Raw genomic sequence first — 18,465 nt, 5'->3', positions numbered from 1 at the left:
CATGTTGCCATGCCAACATCAACACAACAGATATTTCAAGTGTGCAGTTATCAAAAATGACTGTGCTGAAACTGAGGAATCATTTCGATTAAAGCTGTGAGAATTTTCACATTCTGTAGTTACTATTCCAGATACAAAACATAAATAAAATACAATAAAATAATAATATAAAAACTCTTATAGAACAGATATAATCATAAAAGGAAAACTGCACTCTGTTTGATGTATACATTAGCACAGTTCCAAAGCCTAGTGAGTTCCCTACCTAGAGGCAACATCATTTAGGCATCACTTCCAAAAGGAAGTCTGCAGACAGCAATATATAAGATTTGTACTGTACGTAGTTATGGTATAGCATTAAATGTATTCATTTCTATCATTCATACTAAAGTTTGGGGTTATGGGATTATGTTTATGGAAAAAATATCTTATTCTCAACAAGGCTGCATTTATTTAATCAAAAAATACAGTAAACAATAAATGTAAAATGTATTTTTTTATTAGAATATGTTTTAAAATGTAACTTATTTCATTGGTGATTATGCAGAATTATTATTACTTTCTTTCAGACTGTGTTACATGATCCCGATTTGCTGCTGAAGAAACAGCATTAAAACTAATGCAGAAATGTATATTTTTGTGGAAACATTTTTTTTGTCAGTATTTTTGGATCAATAGAAAGTTCAAAAGAACAGCATTTATTTGAAATAGAAATCTTCTGTAACTTTTTTAATGTCTTTACTGTCACTTTTGGCCAATTTAAAGCATCTTGCTGAATTACACTTTATTAAAACTATTTGTTAAAACTAAAATTAAAACTACTGACCCAAACTGCAACTAGATCAAAATGGCAAATGAGAGAAATTTTATAATTTAATTTTATAATCATATTTTATTCAATAATGCAGAAAATACTTTTTCATATCTAATGTTATATTGGCAACATGCAGCATCAGACTCTCTTAAAATCAAATGTTAGCATTAAAAAGGTTTCATGAGCAATGTTTTTTTATGACTGAATTGTTGCCCACTTAGAAACTTTTTTATAGTTTTTCTTAATCAACCACTTGTGAGGCTCCATCTTGATTAGCGTGGTTTCTCACTAGGGCTTGGAACAGAGTCTACCAATGCACAAGAAACGGCATACACAACCACAAAACACATTATACACACATATTATTTTCTGAGCTGTCTCAATCCACTTTTTTTTACATCAATGCAATCTGGCACATATTTCCCACATTATAAAGAACACAAATTTTTTTTAAGAAAAACCAGTGAATGAGAGACAGCGCTGCGACAGGGCCATCAAGCATGCACACAGTTGCAGACAGATAAATGCAGCCGAGCCGTGGTGCCAGTACAGAGCACTCACTTTCCCAGGAAGTCCCACACCATGCCCCCGATCTGCTGGGGGGCAGCGGACACAGAGGGGGGAGGGTCAGAGGGGGCTCTGCCACCAGGGCGGGGCGCGGGGCGGGCAGCGGTGGGAGGGGGACTGGGCCACAGTGAAGAGGGTATGAGTTATGAAGTTATGGATGGAGGTTTATGGATGGAGTTAACGCAAATGAAGATAGATAGATAGATAGATAGATAGATAGATAGATAGATAGATAGATAGATAGATAGATAGATAGATAGATAGATAGATAGATAGATAGATAGATAGATAGATAGATAGATAGATAGATAGATAGATAGATAGATAGACAGATAGATAGATGTTGAAATTGAGGAGCCAATGAGAGAAATGCATAGGAGAGGCAGGATTGGAAAGGATGGACAATAAATTTTAAACAAGAAATTTGTGGTTTTTGACAGAAGATGGAAGAACGTGGAAGAACAGGAGGAAGGGAAGAAGATCAGAAAAAGAGAAAGACCAACAAACAGAACAGAGAAAGAGTTGGCGAGACGGTAAACAAAACAGAATAGAAATACACATGGTTAATTAAACCACATTAACACTAAAGCATGAGCACGTCAACCGAGAAAAAGCTACGAGACTTTGAGCGGGAGCTGAAGAACCTACGAGGAACTGAACTTAGTGCCTGATCTATATTCCTAGGGCTGTTCATACTGACAGGAAATGTATTAATAAAAGGGAAAAAAGTGCATATAAAGCACAAACTGCAGTACTGCATAATGCATCATAAATGCATAAATCAAACTCATTTGGAATGCTGATCATTTCTACTATGGCTAGTCAATGTTTTTCGTTATATATATTATATAAATAGAGTTTGAGAAATGAGACATATTTAGTATTGTCCAATAATTGTATTAATGCTTGTTTAATCACAATTGTGTTGTGTCATATCTCAATCAATTACAGTCACTTTGAAATTGCTGTTAGTGTGAATGCCCATTTCAGATGATGTACAACCTGAACGTATGACTAGCATGGACCTGATAAATTAAACAACAATAACTAAACATAAGAATTTAGAAGAAGAGAAAAGCAATATGAAGGCAGTTGTATATGAACATGCCACACACAGATCTGTCAATAGCAGTCATCGCAGCATATGAAGAGAAGGCAATTCACAACCAGCAAACACAAGCTCAATATCAATATTCAGAACATGTCAGAAACACACAGAATACTGATGACCTCATGAATGCATGATTTCAGTAAACAGCATAAATATTTGCAATCATCATCATATTTCATCTCTAGAAGATGACCAGCTCTGAGAGCACAAACGGCTCTTGACATCAGCATTTTGATGTTATACCCTAGCAGAATTTGATATTAAGTACAGTAGAAACTGTGAAGAGATGCTGTCAAAGCCCGAGATATCAGCAAAACCAGAGATCAGTCCTGATGCTGCATTATGAAACTCATGCAGGCATCAAAAATCATTTTCAGCTCGTCAAATCCTATAAAATTCACCTGAATTGCAATATTTACACTACAAAGTAATGTTTGGACATCTTTATTCATTGTCTATTAATACTACATTTAACATTTTAGAAGAACATTTAAATAACACTAAAGTAAAAATAATAATAATAATAATAATTATTATTATTATAATTATCCCATAGTGGAAAAACCATCACACTTCATGGCCAAAATCATTTGTTAATTAATACTTTTTTTTTTTATTAAATATTTTCTTTTGTAAAGAAATGCTTGCATAATTATCTGGCCAAACACATTAAATTGTTTATTATATATATTTATTTCTATGCATTTATTATATTATACGGTATGCACATGTATGCTTTAGATGCATTAAATACAATTATTTTGTAATACATTCATACAGCATATACTACAATAAATGTACAAAGTCACAAATTATGTTTTTCTACAAAACTAATTTCAAGTATTAGATCAAATGCTTTTCCAAATCATAACATTTATGCAAAAAAATAAAATAAAACAACTTAAACTGGTAGTGCCAATGTGATTTAAATGCTCAACATCACACTTCCAAAAGCATTAAGAACGCAAAAAAAGTTACTTTTTCTCACCTTTCCAGTTCTGCGATCTTCTTATCCTTGTCGTTTTTCTCTGTCTCCACCTCTCTCAGAATCTCCAGCAACCTCTCGACCTCGGCCTGGGATTTGCTGGACTCTTCTTTGTAGAAAGACACCTCCTTTTCCAGAAGTTTGACCCGGTCCACATATTCAGGGTTCCCCCGTGAGCTTTGCTGCACCTCCACTTCATGAGCCTTCTGTATGAGGATGATTGGAAGGCATCACAATAGAAACCAGTTAAAAACCCAGTCTCAGTCAATCAAAATCAATTCATGAAGAAAGATTCCCAGCAACACATTCACCAGTATATTGCAGACTACAGGGGTCTTAGGCTCCACAAAGCAGATAATTAGCCAAGCTTTAAATGCATAAATCCCAAAGATCAAATGTGATTCTTTAACTTGTTGCAGTTAAAACTAATTATAGGGGATCGTGTCATACTGTAAAACTAAGGAAGCTGCAGTTACGCATAATTTTCTTTGCAATATTCAAATGCAGCCTTGCTTCATTAATAATACATTGTAAGCACTCTGAAACACAATCTGCACATTGAAAATGAACGCACAATGGATCACACACAATACAAAATCTAAGAAAGCGATAATGTGATAATAATGTGGTCATAAAACCAAAAGTTAGATCAAAGGTGACACAGCAGATTCTCAAAATGTTCACATAACATGAGAGGAATTAAACTCACAAGACAGAGGAACATGCAACGCAACATGCAAATGTGGATTTAAGCTCCATGGTTCAGTGGTAAGGTTCTTTGCAATGCGTTTGCTTTCAGACATATGCGTGTTCAATTATCTTGGTATTAACTTCAAGGAAACATTGGAAGCATGAGGAAACAATACAGTTTTTCAACATTTCACAGAATGCCCTTGAATCCCGTTTAAATCTGTTTTAATCCTGTTGGTTTCATCTCATTGTTGTCACTACGTACAGTTTATATGATAAAAACAATCATTTATGAATAGTAAACAGGATTCATATGCAAGATTCTGAAAAGATCTGTATTGCACCAAAAAAAAATTGGCTGAAAAATAATAAAATAAAACTAAATAATTACTACTCAAATTAAATTTTTGTAATGCACAATTTACTATACATTAAATTATTTATATTTCTCTATATGCAAAAACCCAAATAACCTACAACTGCAACAACCTCCAAAAACAACCAGACGTCCAGATATTTTTACATGACATTTAACATAATTATGAAAAGCTGTACCTACCTAATATACATATTATATATTGTTCCTGAACTATGAAGTTCATCAGACCATAAATTATAACCCCTTCTTTCTATAATGCAGCATATGTTGAATTATTTGCATATCTTTACTAAGAGTATAGTGTCCTCATGTTTTCAATGTGTACTAGTACAGATCCAGAGAGACACTTACGGGATTGTTCATTTGACTGAACAGCTGCTCTGCTTGCTACATTGCAAAGGAGGGAATCATGGGATATGAGGAGGAGGAGGAGGAGGAGGAGGATGAAGGGACAGCACAAGCTTTATCATTAGCTCTTCTTTCAGGATAATGATAATGTTCGACACAGGAGAATATAAACAACCAGAGAGCAACACATTTCTGATCATCACAGTCACATTTCAAATATTTTGTGTGCCCCCGGCATCCAAAAATGCCATTTACTGTAAGTAGGCAATTCACTAGGTTTAAAGACGCAGCTACTGTCAAATACGAGTATTTAGACAAAGACATAAACATCTCATAAACACTTTTATACAGTTCCCACGATGCCCTCTAAAATGGGTTACCATTAAGAGAAAATACATTCATTGAAAAAACTGGCATAATTTAAGTAGGGAAAATTAAAGGTTGATTGATATGGGTTTTAAAAAGGTAGATATTCCTTGAGTATCCTGCCAAAATATATACAGTGAGACCACAGAGAAAACCAGGAAAAAACCCTTTGCACTGTCAATCAAATCAGCAAATTTCTGACATTGAGCACATGAACACCTTTGCACCAAATGTTTCAGTCTTAAAAAAGAAATGGAAAAAACTTTTCCAAAATATTGTTATGCTTATAATACATACACTACCATTCAAAACTTATGTGAAATAAAAAAAATAAAAAAATGAAATTTGAATTTTAAAGTGGTCATATGATGCGATTTCAGTGTTATAGTGTTACAAGCTCTTGGTGCATAAAGAATATCTGTAAAGTTGCAAAGACTAAAGAGATATTCTTTATCAAAGTTAAGACTCTACCATGCCCCCCTAAAACATGTCATTAAAACACACTCCAACATCTCTACGTCACTATGTGGAAATATTTGCGTAATGCCGCTCAAATGTTCACGCAAAGAAAGAAGCCGTGGTTTCAGTAACTACAGTTAGCGTTGAAGCAGTCATGTGAGGGAGATGTGTGTGTATCTAGGTGGAAGCAAAGCACTTTATTTGGCCTTCTGAATGTATTTAAGAATCTTTAAGATTACTTACAACAGAACAGCAACGCATTTTATGGACGACTGTTTCGTGAACCTAGGAGAGGAGGACATTCTGACTTTGCCACGACAATCTGGTGCTTCTGGATCAGCTACTTTAAGTATTTTTTTTGTTATTAGTTTAGTTATTTGCTATTGACTGTTCAAATCCGCAGTTTTGCGAGTCGCACATGTGTGTGTGCATGTGTGTGCACGCGCGTGTGTGTGTGTGTGTGTGAGAGAGAGAGAGAGAGAGAGAGAGATTGCGGTGTTCACTAGGTCAGTTGGAAGGAGGGACTTTGTAGAAAACGACGAGTTTGAGAGGGGCGGGGAATAGAGGACCTACAATAATCTACAGGATTTGAAGATTTGAGGATGTGTTTTTTGAACATTAAAGCATGTCAACATATTCTGTTACACCAAATACACAAAATAATGATCTTTAAAAAAGCATCATATGACCCCTTTAACATTTTGAAAGAAGTCTCTTATGCATTTACTTGATTAAAAACAATGAATATTACAGTAAAATCTTAACGTTGTGAAATTTTTTTGCAAAATAAAACAACTATTTTCTATTTGAATATATTTTAAAATGTAATTTATTTCTATGACAAAGCGGAATTTTCAGCATCAGTACTGATGAGCTCATCAAGAAAAATGTCTTATTGTTAACAATGTTAAAATCAGTTGTTATTTTTTAAATATTTTTAAGGAATTCTTTAAAGAATAGAACGTTCAAAAGAACAACATTTCATTTTTTTGAACAATGAAAAAGTCTTTATTCTCACTTTTGAACTATTTAGTGCCTTGTTGCTTAAACTTAACTTTTGAAATGACCTTAAACTTGTGAAGGATATGAACTGTCAGCATATCCTGGAGTTGACACACAGAGGAACAACTATTTCTGTTAATCTGAATTTCTGATTCAACTGATGCGGATAATCCAGAAATTGTAAAAACGTCCAATAGCAGATGAAGAAGAAAAATCATACCTTTTGTAACTGTGTCTCCAGTTTACTGCATTCCTCTTTCTTCTGCTCGATTGCGATCTCAAGGGACTTGAGTTTGGAGTCTTTCTTGAGACCTGACGAGGCCAGCGAGGAGGCGTGTTCTTTTAAATCTATGAGACTCGACTGGAGGAAGAGCAAGAGAAGAAAATCAAAACCTCCCAGAAACGCAACTGAAACAAGACACACACGCAATCACAATCACTGACGCACCTCTTTCTCTGTTAGCTCCACTTGTAAAGAGTTCACCTTCTCTTTCAGGTCTTTATTCTCTTTTTTATATGAGTCCACCTCCTCCATTCTCTCTCGGTCTTCCCTCTCCCTTTGCTCTTTCAGACGCTCGATAATTCGCTCCTGTGACAAAAACACATTGCACCTGAACTCGCGGCTAATTGAGCATGCTAAAACATTTTCCCCTTCCCTAACACTCAAGGTTTGTAAATAAATGTCTGTAAATGTCTTCATTCTTCACAGTTTGGGGGTAAATTCACAAATATTGCCATAAAGTTGCTGAGAAATGTGCTGTATTTAATACATTCTTTTTTTGGCCATGTTTTGCATGGTTTATTTGCATGTTTATTTGCATGTCCACAGTGCATGCAAATAAACAATGCTATCAGCAGGCACGATTTATTTCCTAGGTGTACAATACTGTTAAAATGTCTTACACAGCCTGTTGTCAAAGGCAATTTTTCGAACTTGGAACTTCATTTATAGTGAAATGTGTCAACCTAAATTAGCATATATAACATGAGGTAGCTCTAATTTTATGTGCTTCTGTCCTAAATGTTCATTTCCACTTCCACTTGTTTGGGACGATTTGTGGCACCTTCTCGGACAGGGCTTCCTCTAGCGTGACGAGGGCAGTATCAGTGTTGCTGGAGTCCGTCTGGAGAGACTTGACCCTGTCCTTTAGATTCCCGAGCTGTTTATCTTTATCCCTCAGCTGCTCCTGAAGGTTCTCAATCTGAGAGAGAGCAAGAAGATAAAAACGTGTCTGAATTTAGCAAACATCGAACAGTTAATTTAGAGTTTGGAGTTTTCTTTGATTGATTATGATTCTTAGATGTTTTGTTCATCATGGTAATCTTTACAAATCAATGAAAATGTTATGAGTCTTGGAGCCTAAATATAATTGCCAGAAGTAAAGAGTTAGGCTATAAATGAACTATATCACAGTCGCATGACTTCAACATCACGACCACAACAAACCTATATTAATATTTATTTAAAAACTACAAGTTGGTAAGTTTAAGTTAGAACAGTTTGCAAGAACATGAGTATAAACACAGTGAGACTGAAAAAAAAGAGAAAAAATGTCAACGAGTGAGTAGATTAGTTTTTCTTTAAAAGTTAAAAAGTTAAAGTTTTAAAAAGCATGAGTGGGGTATTAATGATGTATTTTATGTCATATAATAAAATGTGAAATATATTGAGCTTTTTTTTTTTTACCACAGATATTACTTGCATCAATCAATGAATTGCACTTCAACTTGGTGCCACCAGGGGTGCTAATATTACATACTTCACCTTTACAAAGCACAAAGAAAGAAAGTTTAAATTTGACCTAATATCATGTTATCTTATTGCTATAAGAGAATTTCAAATAACAACAAATGGCCCTGACAATGAGAAACATTAGTAAGTCAATGTTTACTGTCATGAATGGATGTATAATGCATGTACTGTAGCTACTAGAGGCTATCATACAAAGAAATCACATGTTTTTAACGCCATCTTACAAAGATGTAGACCCCTGTTTAACAAACACCTGTTTTCCATTTGAACGGGTTTGTGTTGAAGGAAGCCTGAGGATGTTACAGCCCACAGTGTCTACTGCTGACTGTGAAACATGAGGTTGGTCTCTAATGGTACGAGCAGCGTCTCGTGGGAATATTTTTGCCTGTTGATGTTCTGTATGGTCAGATAATGGGCTTGATTTCACTTCCTTCAGCCCCCCAAGAACTGGATGCTTTCTTTGATGAATGGTGCAATATCCCGTTACCTCGGTTAAGGAGCAATATGAAGGGGTTTCAAGAACAAATGAAGCTGTTGAAGACAAGGGGAGCTACAAGGGTGTTTCAGACAAATCTGACCAAAAACTCTATATAAGTGCGCAATAAGAAAAATCTTTTACATATAGAGGCTTTCAAATCCCTTTGCTCTGGCTCATATCACACTCTTCTTGGTATCGACCCCAATCCTTTTTAATGGCCCATGAAAACTGGCCTCTGACCTTTGATGAGTGAGATTTACCTTCTTCTGCAGGACGTTTATCTTGCGTTCTTTGACTTCCAGCATGTCTTTCATGTCTCTGATCTCCCCGGCCAGCGTTCCCTTCTCTTCTGTCAAGTCTTGCAGTTGCTTCGTCTTCTTATTAAGGAACGATTCCTTCTCTTCCAGACGCAATCTAAGAGCGTCCACCTAAACAACACACCATGGGTAAGGAGTTCATGTAAAGCTGATGAGATCAGCCTTCAAGTGATCATTGAAAAAAATAAGAGAGTAAATTAAAAGAATAATTTACAATAACATATATACATAGAATTTTAAGGGACAAGAAGTTGCACCAAGGTAAATGATAAAACGTAATAAAATAAAAATAAAGAAGTAAAATAGAACAATAAAATGAAATCATATTTGTAACCTCTGTCTGTAGGATGGCAGCACGTTGCTCTTTGGCAGTGAGAGACTCTTTGAGCACTTCAATATGCTGTTTGCAGTCTGAATTCTGATTATTCAGAGTTTCCAGTTTTGTTTGCAGAGCTAAAAGCTCAGACTCTTTTTTTGAGAGCTCCTGCTTGAGCTGGTCAATCTGAAAAAGAAGGCACAGGGAAAGAACATTTTCTGTTATTTACAGGACGGGGAAAAGATTTGGCACATAAAATAAAAAAAAAAAAAAAAAAAAACATCAGAGTATCCAGACAACAAACCTTTTTAAGAAATCATGTCATAAAATGTGTTAATCAGCTATGTTTTTTGGGGGGTTTTTTTTATAGGAAAACTGAAATGAGTATGGGGATTTTCTTCTCTACAGCTTTACTCTCCTCACATGAAAGATGGATTTCAGAATACAATCCTTATTTAATATACATCAGCCATATCAATTATTGATGAAACCAGTTCTATTAATATCACAACGAAACCTCCAGCTTATTCACAAGCATGTTAGATACAGCAAAGTCATAGTACATAATAATACCCACACACACATGCACACAAATCCACTAAACAACAAAAATGTTCTTTTAAGAAACAAGCCAGTTAAAAACAGTTGCAATGCAGTGCAAATAAAACAAACCAATCAGAACTCTGATTAGAATATCATTAAATATGAGTTTAAAAGAACTGAATCCCAATTTGCACCTGTCGTATTCAGTATGCAAGTTTAAATTTAGTATGTACCCAAATCATTGCACATTGAAAATAGTATGTTAAAGTGGCCTGAATGGCAGTGTTATTTTAGTATTATTTTTAGTAAAGCAATTATTGATAATAATTATAAAAATTTTTAATATAATTAATTTAGAATTACATTTTTGTATTTCTTCCACATGGCTTCTAGAAGGCTGTGTGTGGAAGTTGTGTGCACTATATTTATAATGTTTTTTGCTTATTCTTTTCTATTTGGAGCTTGACAGTTGTGGTCAGTAAAATATTTTGTGTCACCCTATTTATGAGCTCAACAAATCAAATAACAACAACATGAGAACATCCCTTAAAAAAAGCACCATAGATAATCAATATCGTCAGATATACTGTATTTTGCATTTCACTGTATAAGTTACCTAAACACACTGATTTCTTTGTGTCTATGTCTGTTTATAGAAGTAAAAGTTTACCTTGGTCTTCATGAACTTGGAGTGGTTTTTGTAGACCTCCATCTGTTTGATCTCTTCTTCTCGATCCTCTGTGTTCAGCAATCCATTCGCCTTCAACATCTGTATCTCATCCTCCAGGTCCCGAATGTTGCGTTCCAGGGATGCCATTTTGGTGTCCTGGATAAACAATTTAGTGTAAGAATTAGCCATGCTGTGCTCCATCATCTTAGGCTAGTATGTCGACTTTGGTGCGAGTCTACGGATCAAAGCATGCCAAACCCTATTCCCAACGGATGGGATCAGAACAAGAGGAAGACAGGTATATGCAAAACTCTAACATCTTGCAGCATCGCCAGTGAGTAGCTGCAGTACTGCTGCACAGACAAAGCAGAATCTGTCTCTCTCATGCTAATGGATCAGCATGTAATCACCATTTGGTAGCACTGAGCACACATCCAGCCCGGGCGGAGAGACTCTCTGGGAACACAGGGTGTGCGTGTGCCGCACAGCACAGCAACTCCTTCAGCTTTCTAAATAAATAATACAATTTCTTTGGCATTAGCCATGGTCCATGCTCTCTCCGGTAACACGCCCTTCCTTTCCGCTCTTTTCCTCTCTCCCTTTCTCGTCTTTTCGTTTTCACAGACATCAATAGACACCATTTTCACACGAGGCCTTTGAAAACCAACATCCCATTTTACGCAAACCGTACACAGAGAGTCGATACCTTAGGCAAAAAGCGATGCTCATCGTCAACATTTGAAGGCTCTGAAAGGTAAATCCTTCATTATTTAAATGCAATGTAACATTATACCTTGTGGCTCTATGAAAGATAATATCCATCTTCAGAGCATAAGCAAACAGATCTCATTTCTGTCATTCTCTCCCACGCCTGCATTCATGCTCTCTGTGTTGTAAACAACTCCACCTGTTCCCATGGTACCAGAATCAGCATCCCTTGCTTAGCCAATAGGGCGAGAGAACACTACAGGTGATGCCAAAGGTTAAAAGAGCAATGGAAACCAGTACAGGTGGAGCGGCTTTTGTGGTTTTTGGTTCAGGGAAAACACATTGATCGAATTAGCGAAGATGCACTTTGAATAGGAGTCTATCATTATGCTTTTCGTGTTACGTGTTTGCAGTGGTGAACTCTGGGTAATATTTAGCTCCAATCAGAGTGGACCCGAGGGGTGTGTGCGTGCCTTGCATGAGGTCATGCTTTATTTTTAGAGCAGTGTGTAATGCTTCTGCAGGCAGGAGTTGCTCTGCCTGTGAGCGCACAAACCCACTTACTGTTTCATTCAGTCATTAAGCAGCATGCTGCAGTGGCTTTGCCTTTCTGGACTTTTTTTTTTCTGTCTGTTTCTCTTTCTGAGCAGCCGGAGAGTGGCAAATACTATTACACTCTCATTAATGAGAATACTGATTATTTGTAATCAGGCTGCATTTATTTGGTCCAAAAATGTAGTAATATTGTGAAATATTATTCAAATTCAAAATAGCTGTTTTCTGTTTTAATATATTTTCAAATGTAATTTATTCCTGTGATGTCAAACATCCATAGCTCCAGTCTTCAGTGTCACATGATCCTTCAGAAATCATTCTAATATGCTGATTTGCTGCTCAAGAAGCATTTCTTATAATTAGCATTGTTGAAAACAGTTGTACTGCTTATATATATTTTATTTATTTTTTTTTATTTTTTTTTGGGAAACGATGATACTTCTTTCAGGATATTTTGATGAATGAAAAGTTCAAATTAACAGCATTTATTTGAAATACAAATCTTTACTGTCACTCTTGATCAAAATAATGGATTCTTGTTGAATAAAAGTATTAATTTCTTTAAAAACGTTACAGGACCCAAACTTATGAATAGTAATATATAGTATACATTATACAATATACAGCATTCCCAGATATTTACCTTCATCTCTATGATGGTCTGAAGAGCTTTAGTTTTTCCAGGGTCTGGGTGAAGCTGGTTTCTCCGATGAAGCTCCTGAGAGAAACAAAATAATAATCAACATAATGACAAACGCATTTTACACTATTACACTGCAGGAAAAAAAGTGTTCTTGTTTATTACAACATCCTTTTTTACTTTTATAGTGTGAGGTTAAAATCCATTACTTAGCCCTAACTCTATCCCTAAACCTAAACCTAAAACATTGCAATCCAGGAACATGTGCTACTTCTAAAAATCACACTGTGCATTCTGATCTCTCTCACTCTTTGACATTTACTGTTTTATTTTCTTCACAGTGAATTATGTGCACTGTGAGGTTCTGTGTGGTTGCAGCAGCATGGATCTCCTCACGTATTTCTCCTGGGTTTAGCTGATATGCTGTTATTGTCTTAGTAGCATCAGACTGTCCATCTGATCATTATGATGGCAAACCACTTAACCTCAGATTGCTCCATGGGGACTGTCCCTTAATTATTATATTTTGAAAAATCTGCTTCGGAAAGACTTACACGTTCATGTTTGAAAACACAAATTTTAGCAATTCCAGGTGATGCTAACAGAGCAGAATTCATAAACTTTAAAGGGATAGTTCAACCAAAATGAAAATTCGCTCAAGTTGTTTCTTTCAGCTGTTGAACGCAAAAGATGATATGTTGAAGAATGTTGGTAACTAAACCGTTGACGGTAGCCTTCCATAGTATTATTATATTAAAACAGTAATATAATAGCACATAATATACATGTACATACATAACTGCATTTTGTAATATACCTGCCTACAATTGTCAATTTGTATATTGTCATTCACTATCTACTTATTTGTATTTTTTATTCTTTTATTATGTGTTTTATGTTCTGTCGCTGTCATTCTGTTGTACTGCGGAGCTTCTGTCAGAAAAACTAATTCCTTGTATGTGTAAACATACCTGACAATAAAGCTCATTCTGATTCTGATTCTGAATCTGATTTTTTTCCCCATACTATAGAAGTCATTGGACAGCGTTAACTGTTTGGTTACCAGCATTCTTCAAAATATCTTCTTTTGTGTTTAGCTGAAGAAAGAAACTCATGTAGGTTTTCGAACAAGGGAGTGAATAATGACAGTATTTGAATTTTTTTGGATGAACTGTTCCTTTAAGTTTACTTTTCATTACTAAAGTCCACCTTTAAGTGACACGCATGGCTCAAAATCCACTTTCAACCCAAACATTTGAGTAGAACCTGATACCTCTCTCAGATGGAGGTTTTCCTTCTCCTTCTGGTCTAATATCACCTCCAGGTGGCCCAGCTGAGCTTCAGCCTCTGCGATACGCCTGGCTCGCTCTTGCTCTTCCTCGTCTGATGCTCTTCCTGAGGCTGGTGGAAGCCCTTTACTCTGCAGCATCTCCAACAGCTTCTTTATGGACTCGTCTCTGGCTCCCAGCGTCTGTTTCTGCGTCTCGATCCTCAGCTCCATCTCTTCCAGCGTCTTCCTCAAGAGGAAGAGCTCTTTGGCCTGACGGTCGTGTTCGGCTTGGAGCCGACGGAAGTTCTCTTCGGTCAGCTCGATGGTGGTGAAGTGTTCGCCGCCACTGGCCCGCGAGCCACTCTCCTGCTGGAGAAGATGGTTGAGGTCGCGTTGAGTCCTCAACTCGTCCTGCAGAGCCTGGATGGTCAACTGGAGGTGCTGGAGAAAGAAACGAAAGCAGAAATGAACATAAGAGGGCTTAGGATTTAGACAATGATCAGAAGGTGTTCTCATCCAGACCCATTCAGAACGAGTTTTGAGATCAGAAATATCCGGTTAGATAAAGAAAAAAAAAAAAGGTTATATAGACCCCACTGTGATGTATAAACAAATTGAACTGCGTCCTAACCAGGTGAGGGGCAACAAGTTTTCAGCCTCAAGCTATTTTTCTGTCCTTCAAGAAAGTTAAGCTGTCAAAAAGCCAATCAGAATGCAATTGATGTTGTTGTTTACTAAAAACTGTAAAAAAAAAAAAAAAAAAAATGGTAACTGAAAAACAGCTGTTATAAAATGAAATATAAAAGTTAGATAAAAAAAAAGAAGAAAAAAAAAAAGAAAATTAGAAATGTTGCTTTGGCAAATGAAATAAGTTTTAGTTGAAGTATTAAAATGACAAAAATGTTAATTGAAATAAAAATTTTATAAAGCCAAAAAAATAAGACAAATGACAGAAGCACATAAGAAAATTACTAAACTTTTAAAGTTAAGGATAATAAAAAATATGAATAAATAGTATTATAGTATATAAATAATACTGAAATAGCACTGCTTTCAACAATGAGGTTTCACTGTGGGCGGGGCTTAGCCCCTAAAGCATTACTGCATCAAACCTGGTTTGAGCACAGATTACAACTTAACTGGTACATTTTTGCATTAATAGTGACTTCTATTTTCCATTTCTTTGGTTTCGATCAATATTGAAAAGTAAATTTCGAATAGCTAAAGTGACCAATTTAGCAATATCTGGATATATATCCAGATAAAGAATACAGCGGGAAAACCACAGTGAGGTCTATTCTAGGAGAGGAAACCGGAAAGGATAAGTTTTCTCTAGAGAAAACACTAACTAATAGCTCCTGAAATAAGGTTAATGACAAAGAACTGTGCTAGAAATAGTCACAAGATATATGGCACCTTCGGCAGAATGAGAGCCCAGAACTGGATCAGATAATCCACACTCATATCAGGAAATTTAGATCATTACACATCCGTGCGCTATCACAAACAGAACACACAACTCTGACTGAAGAACCGGTTCAGTCGACAATCACAGGCATGCTTTTGGTCAGGATTTTAGGAAAGAAACAGTTATTTAATGCTTATCTTGAAAGAACGTAGATGAGCAAATAAAGGAAAATGTTCCTTATTGAAGTTGTCCGTATATAAAGATCTGATCCATTTAATAGTTATAATTAAAAAAGCAATGGTCTCAGATCAGCAGCTAGTAGGGATGCACTAATGTAAAATTGTAGCTGATGTTGATAGCTGATAATGAAATCTGTTTGCCAATAAAAATTGCCAATATTTCTTTTTTTTTAATTCAGTCAATTCAGTTCATAAAAATAAATGAAGCCATGTTGTAACTCTTAAATAAAAATATTAAAAATAGTTTTAGTTACTTGAAAAAACAACAACAACAACAACAACAACAAAACTAAATATAAGATTTTAAAAAATCTATGAAAATCTTAAATGGCACTTTGGCAACAGAATCAAACCAGAACCAAAAATTAAATTAAATTAAATTAAATTAAATTAAATTAAATTAAATTAAATTAAATTAAATTAAATTCAGATATTGGACTAATGAGACCAACACAACTAAAAATCCTAATATTGGCTAACACTGAGATGGTCACCATTATTGTGCATCCCTAATAGAAAAGAACAACACTCTGAGAGATCTGAATCCAGGGATCAGTTTCAGGGTACAGTCTGGTTTTGTTTAAAGATCAGGGACACATTTCACATCGAGTGTGTGGTACAAAGTTCAGCACATGATGGCGAACATGACAACAAACCTTTGTCCTCCTGGCGTCCAACAGGTGCTGCATGAGTGTGGAGTGCATCAAAACAGAAACAATGAAACACAGCAGAGTGAGTACAGAAGGAGATGGACTAAGTAATGACAAAAGACTAAAACAAATTGATAGCATTATTCAAAGGATTCAATTACAAAAGAATAATGAGGCATTTTACATTCAGGGCACTGTATACAAACACATTTTTAATGGAAAAAAAATAACAGAACGGGAATTACGATTAAAGACCATAGGAAGTCATAAAGCTAATGTGAATGATCATTCTGGAAAGATGTCAGATATTAATTAAACAGGATAAATGCACTGGGATTTATTTATGTCAAGGGATTGTAATGCCTGAATTTGACCAGCAGAGGGAAGGGAAGTGCTGTTTCAGACACACAGGAGTGAAGTGTGAGCTGGCTTGTGCTAGACTGTCTTAGTTCCAGATCAACGGGCACTCAGTCTTATGTAAGAAATGTCGTTTTGGACTGGTACACTTCTACCATTATACATGCTCTTCACACAGAGACAAACACACACTGCACAGGACACATGCAAACTGTTCAAACAAACATTATTTTAGTGTGTTTGATATTATTATGCGTACATAATGTATATGCATTCAGATTTTTTTTGCACTGACATTTTGTTTCATAACAAATACATAGACAATATTGTACATTTTTCACTAATTAATCAGTCTAATTATATAGAATAGGATATATATATATATATATATTCTTATTTCTGTAATGCATATTTTTTATGCAATGACTTTAAAAATTGCCTGTTTTTATTTAAGCAAAATATAATTTCTGAAATATGACCAGGTTGTGGTCTTGGCAGGTATGTGAGATTAACTCAACCTTATAATGTAACTACGAACATTCTGTCTTTAGAAATAACTAATTGGCTTTTATGACTCAGTGCTGATAATGCGCTCCGTCTGCGCTCATTACCTCTTAAAGGATCGAATGCAGCTGTAGGGAATCGTCTGCGTTTACCGCAGGCACATTAGCAAATTAATTCAGACTCCTTAAACAGACACGCACATTTACACTCGACTGCAAGCAGACACACAAAATCGAACACATGCACTCATTTATCACAGACAAATGCATTTAGATATGCAAGGCACACACACACAAAAAAGAGGAGATGAGAGTTTGGCTAATTCATTTTGTCGGCCGAATAAACTCTCTACTTCTACAGCTCTATTTCTGTTGTTTTCACTCTCTCCAGCATAGATCGTGTTTCCTTCAGGATGGGAAGTTTATTGAGGATAAAGAACATTTGTCTCCCTCTCCCTTCTGTCTATCCGTCTCCTCTCCTCCTTCTCTTTCCCTCTCTGATCAATAATCTGTCTTGGCTGGCAAAGAATTCAAGAAAACGGTCCAATTATTCCATTTGCATAATTACAACAGTTTGCGAAGAGCCACAATCAGCTATGATGTAAAATGGTGGCCAGAATAAACTCCATTCCTATTCAGAGATATACGTGGGGTAGCTGTTCCCATGCATTAAGAGGGACCATTCTCCCAAAAATAAAAAATTCTGTCATCATTTATTAACCCTCATTTCACCTTTCGAAACAATAACTGAATATTTCCATTCCTGGGTGAACTGTCCCTTTAAGAGCATGAGGTTTGAGTTGAGTTAGCTGAGTCATTCAGAAGTGTTCAACTTTCATGTTGTGTGTGTGTGTGTGTGTGTGTGTGTGTGTGTGTGTGTGTGTGTGTGTGTGTGTGTAAGGAGCTCTCAGATGCACTGAAGCATAGGCATGCATGAATATATATCCCATACGGCAGTGTGTGATAACGGGAGGAGGCGGAGTAGAGCTGCCAGTAGGAATATTCCAAAGCATCCCAGAGGAAGCCCGCATCACTTCCTCTCCCGCTCATTACTAATTACCTCCAATCATAATCACAAGTGTTTCAGCATCATGCATCCAAGAGTTTAAACTATTTTTCAGTCAATTTGTCATTCTGTAGACAAATTTAATTATTTCCTCTACAGATTGCATCTTTATGCTGTTTAAAAGTCTAAGAAAGAAAAACATTTATTCAAAAAATGTCAATGTTCTATATTCTTTCAAGAATCTTAAAGTAACATAAACACTACCCTATTTTTTTTTTTTTTTTTTTTATAATTTAAATGTATTGTAATACTGTGTAATACACAGACACAC

The 18,465-nt window shown here is 35.7% G+C and overlaps 1 protein-coding gene across 4 annotated transcripts in view; it reads right to left on the bottom strand.

Moving 5' to 3' along the window:
* The window catches only part of LOC128022109 (ERC protein 2-like), a 70,599-nt gene that overhangs the window by 7,554 nt on the left and 44,580 nt on the right, over positions 1–18,465 (bottom strand). For 2 of the 4 annotated variants that reach the window (XM_052609357.1, XM_052609358.1), the window contains exons 3-13: positions 16,275–16,301; positions 13,975–14,412; positions 12,705–12,779; positions 10,799–10,954; positions 9,604–9,771; positions 9,213–9,380; positions 7,786–7,923; positions 7,170–7,310; positions 6,942–7,082; positions 4,898–4,933; positions 3,481–3,683 (exon numbers count right to left, since the gene is read on the bottom strand). In XM_052609357.1, the coding sequence (XP_052465317.1) occupies positions 3,481–3,683; positions 4,898–4,933; positions 6,942–7,082; positions 7,170–7,310; positions 7,786–7,923; positions 9,213–9,380; positions 9,604–9,771; positions 10,799–10,954; positions 12,705–12,779; positions 13,975–14,412; positions 16,275–16,301 (1,691 nt within the window). The remainder of the gene's footprint in view (positions 1–3,480; positions 3,684–4,897; positions 4,934–6,941; positions 7,083–7,169; positions 7,311–7,785; positions 7,924–9,212; positions 9,381–9,603; positions 9,772–10,798; positions 10,955–12,704; positions 12,780–13,974; positions 14,413–16,274; positions 16,302–18,465) is intronic. The other 2 variants (XM_052609359.1, XM_052609360.1) reach the window with 2 other exon arrangements.

The sequence above is a fragment of the Carassius gibelio genome, chromosome A11, assembly GCF_023724105.1.
Source record: "Carassius gibelio isolate Cgi1373 ecotype wild population from Czech Republic chromosome A11, carGib1.2-hapl.c, whole genome shotgun sequence".
Taxonomy (NCBI): Eukaryota; Metazoa; Chordata; class Actinopteri; order Cypriniformes; family Cyprinidae; genus Carassius; species Carassius gibelio.
The sequence above is the reverse complement of the archived record's forward strand: the minus strand, read 5'-3'. Positions and strand labels throughout refer to the sequence as shown.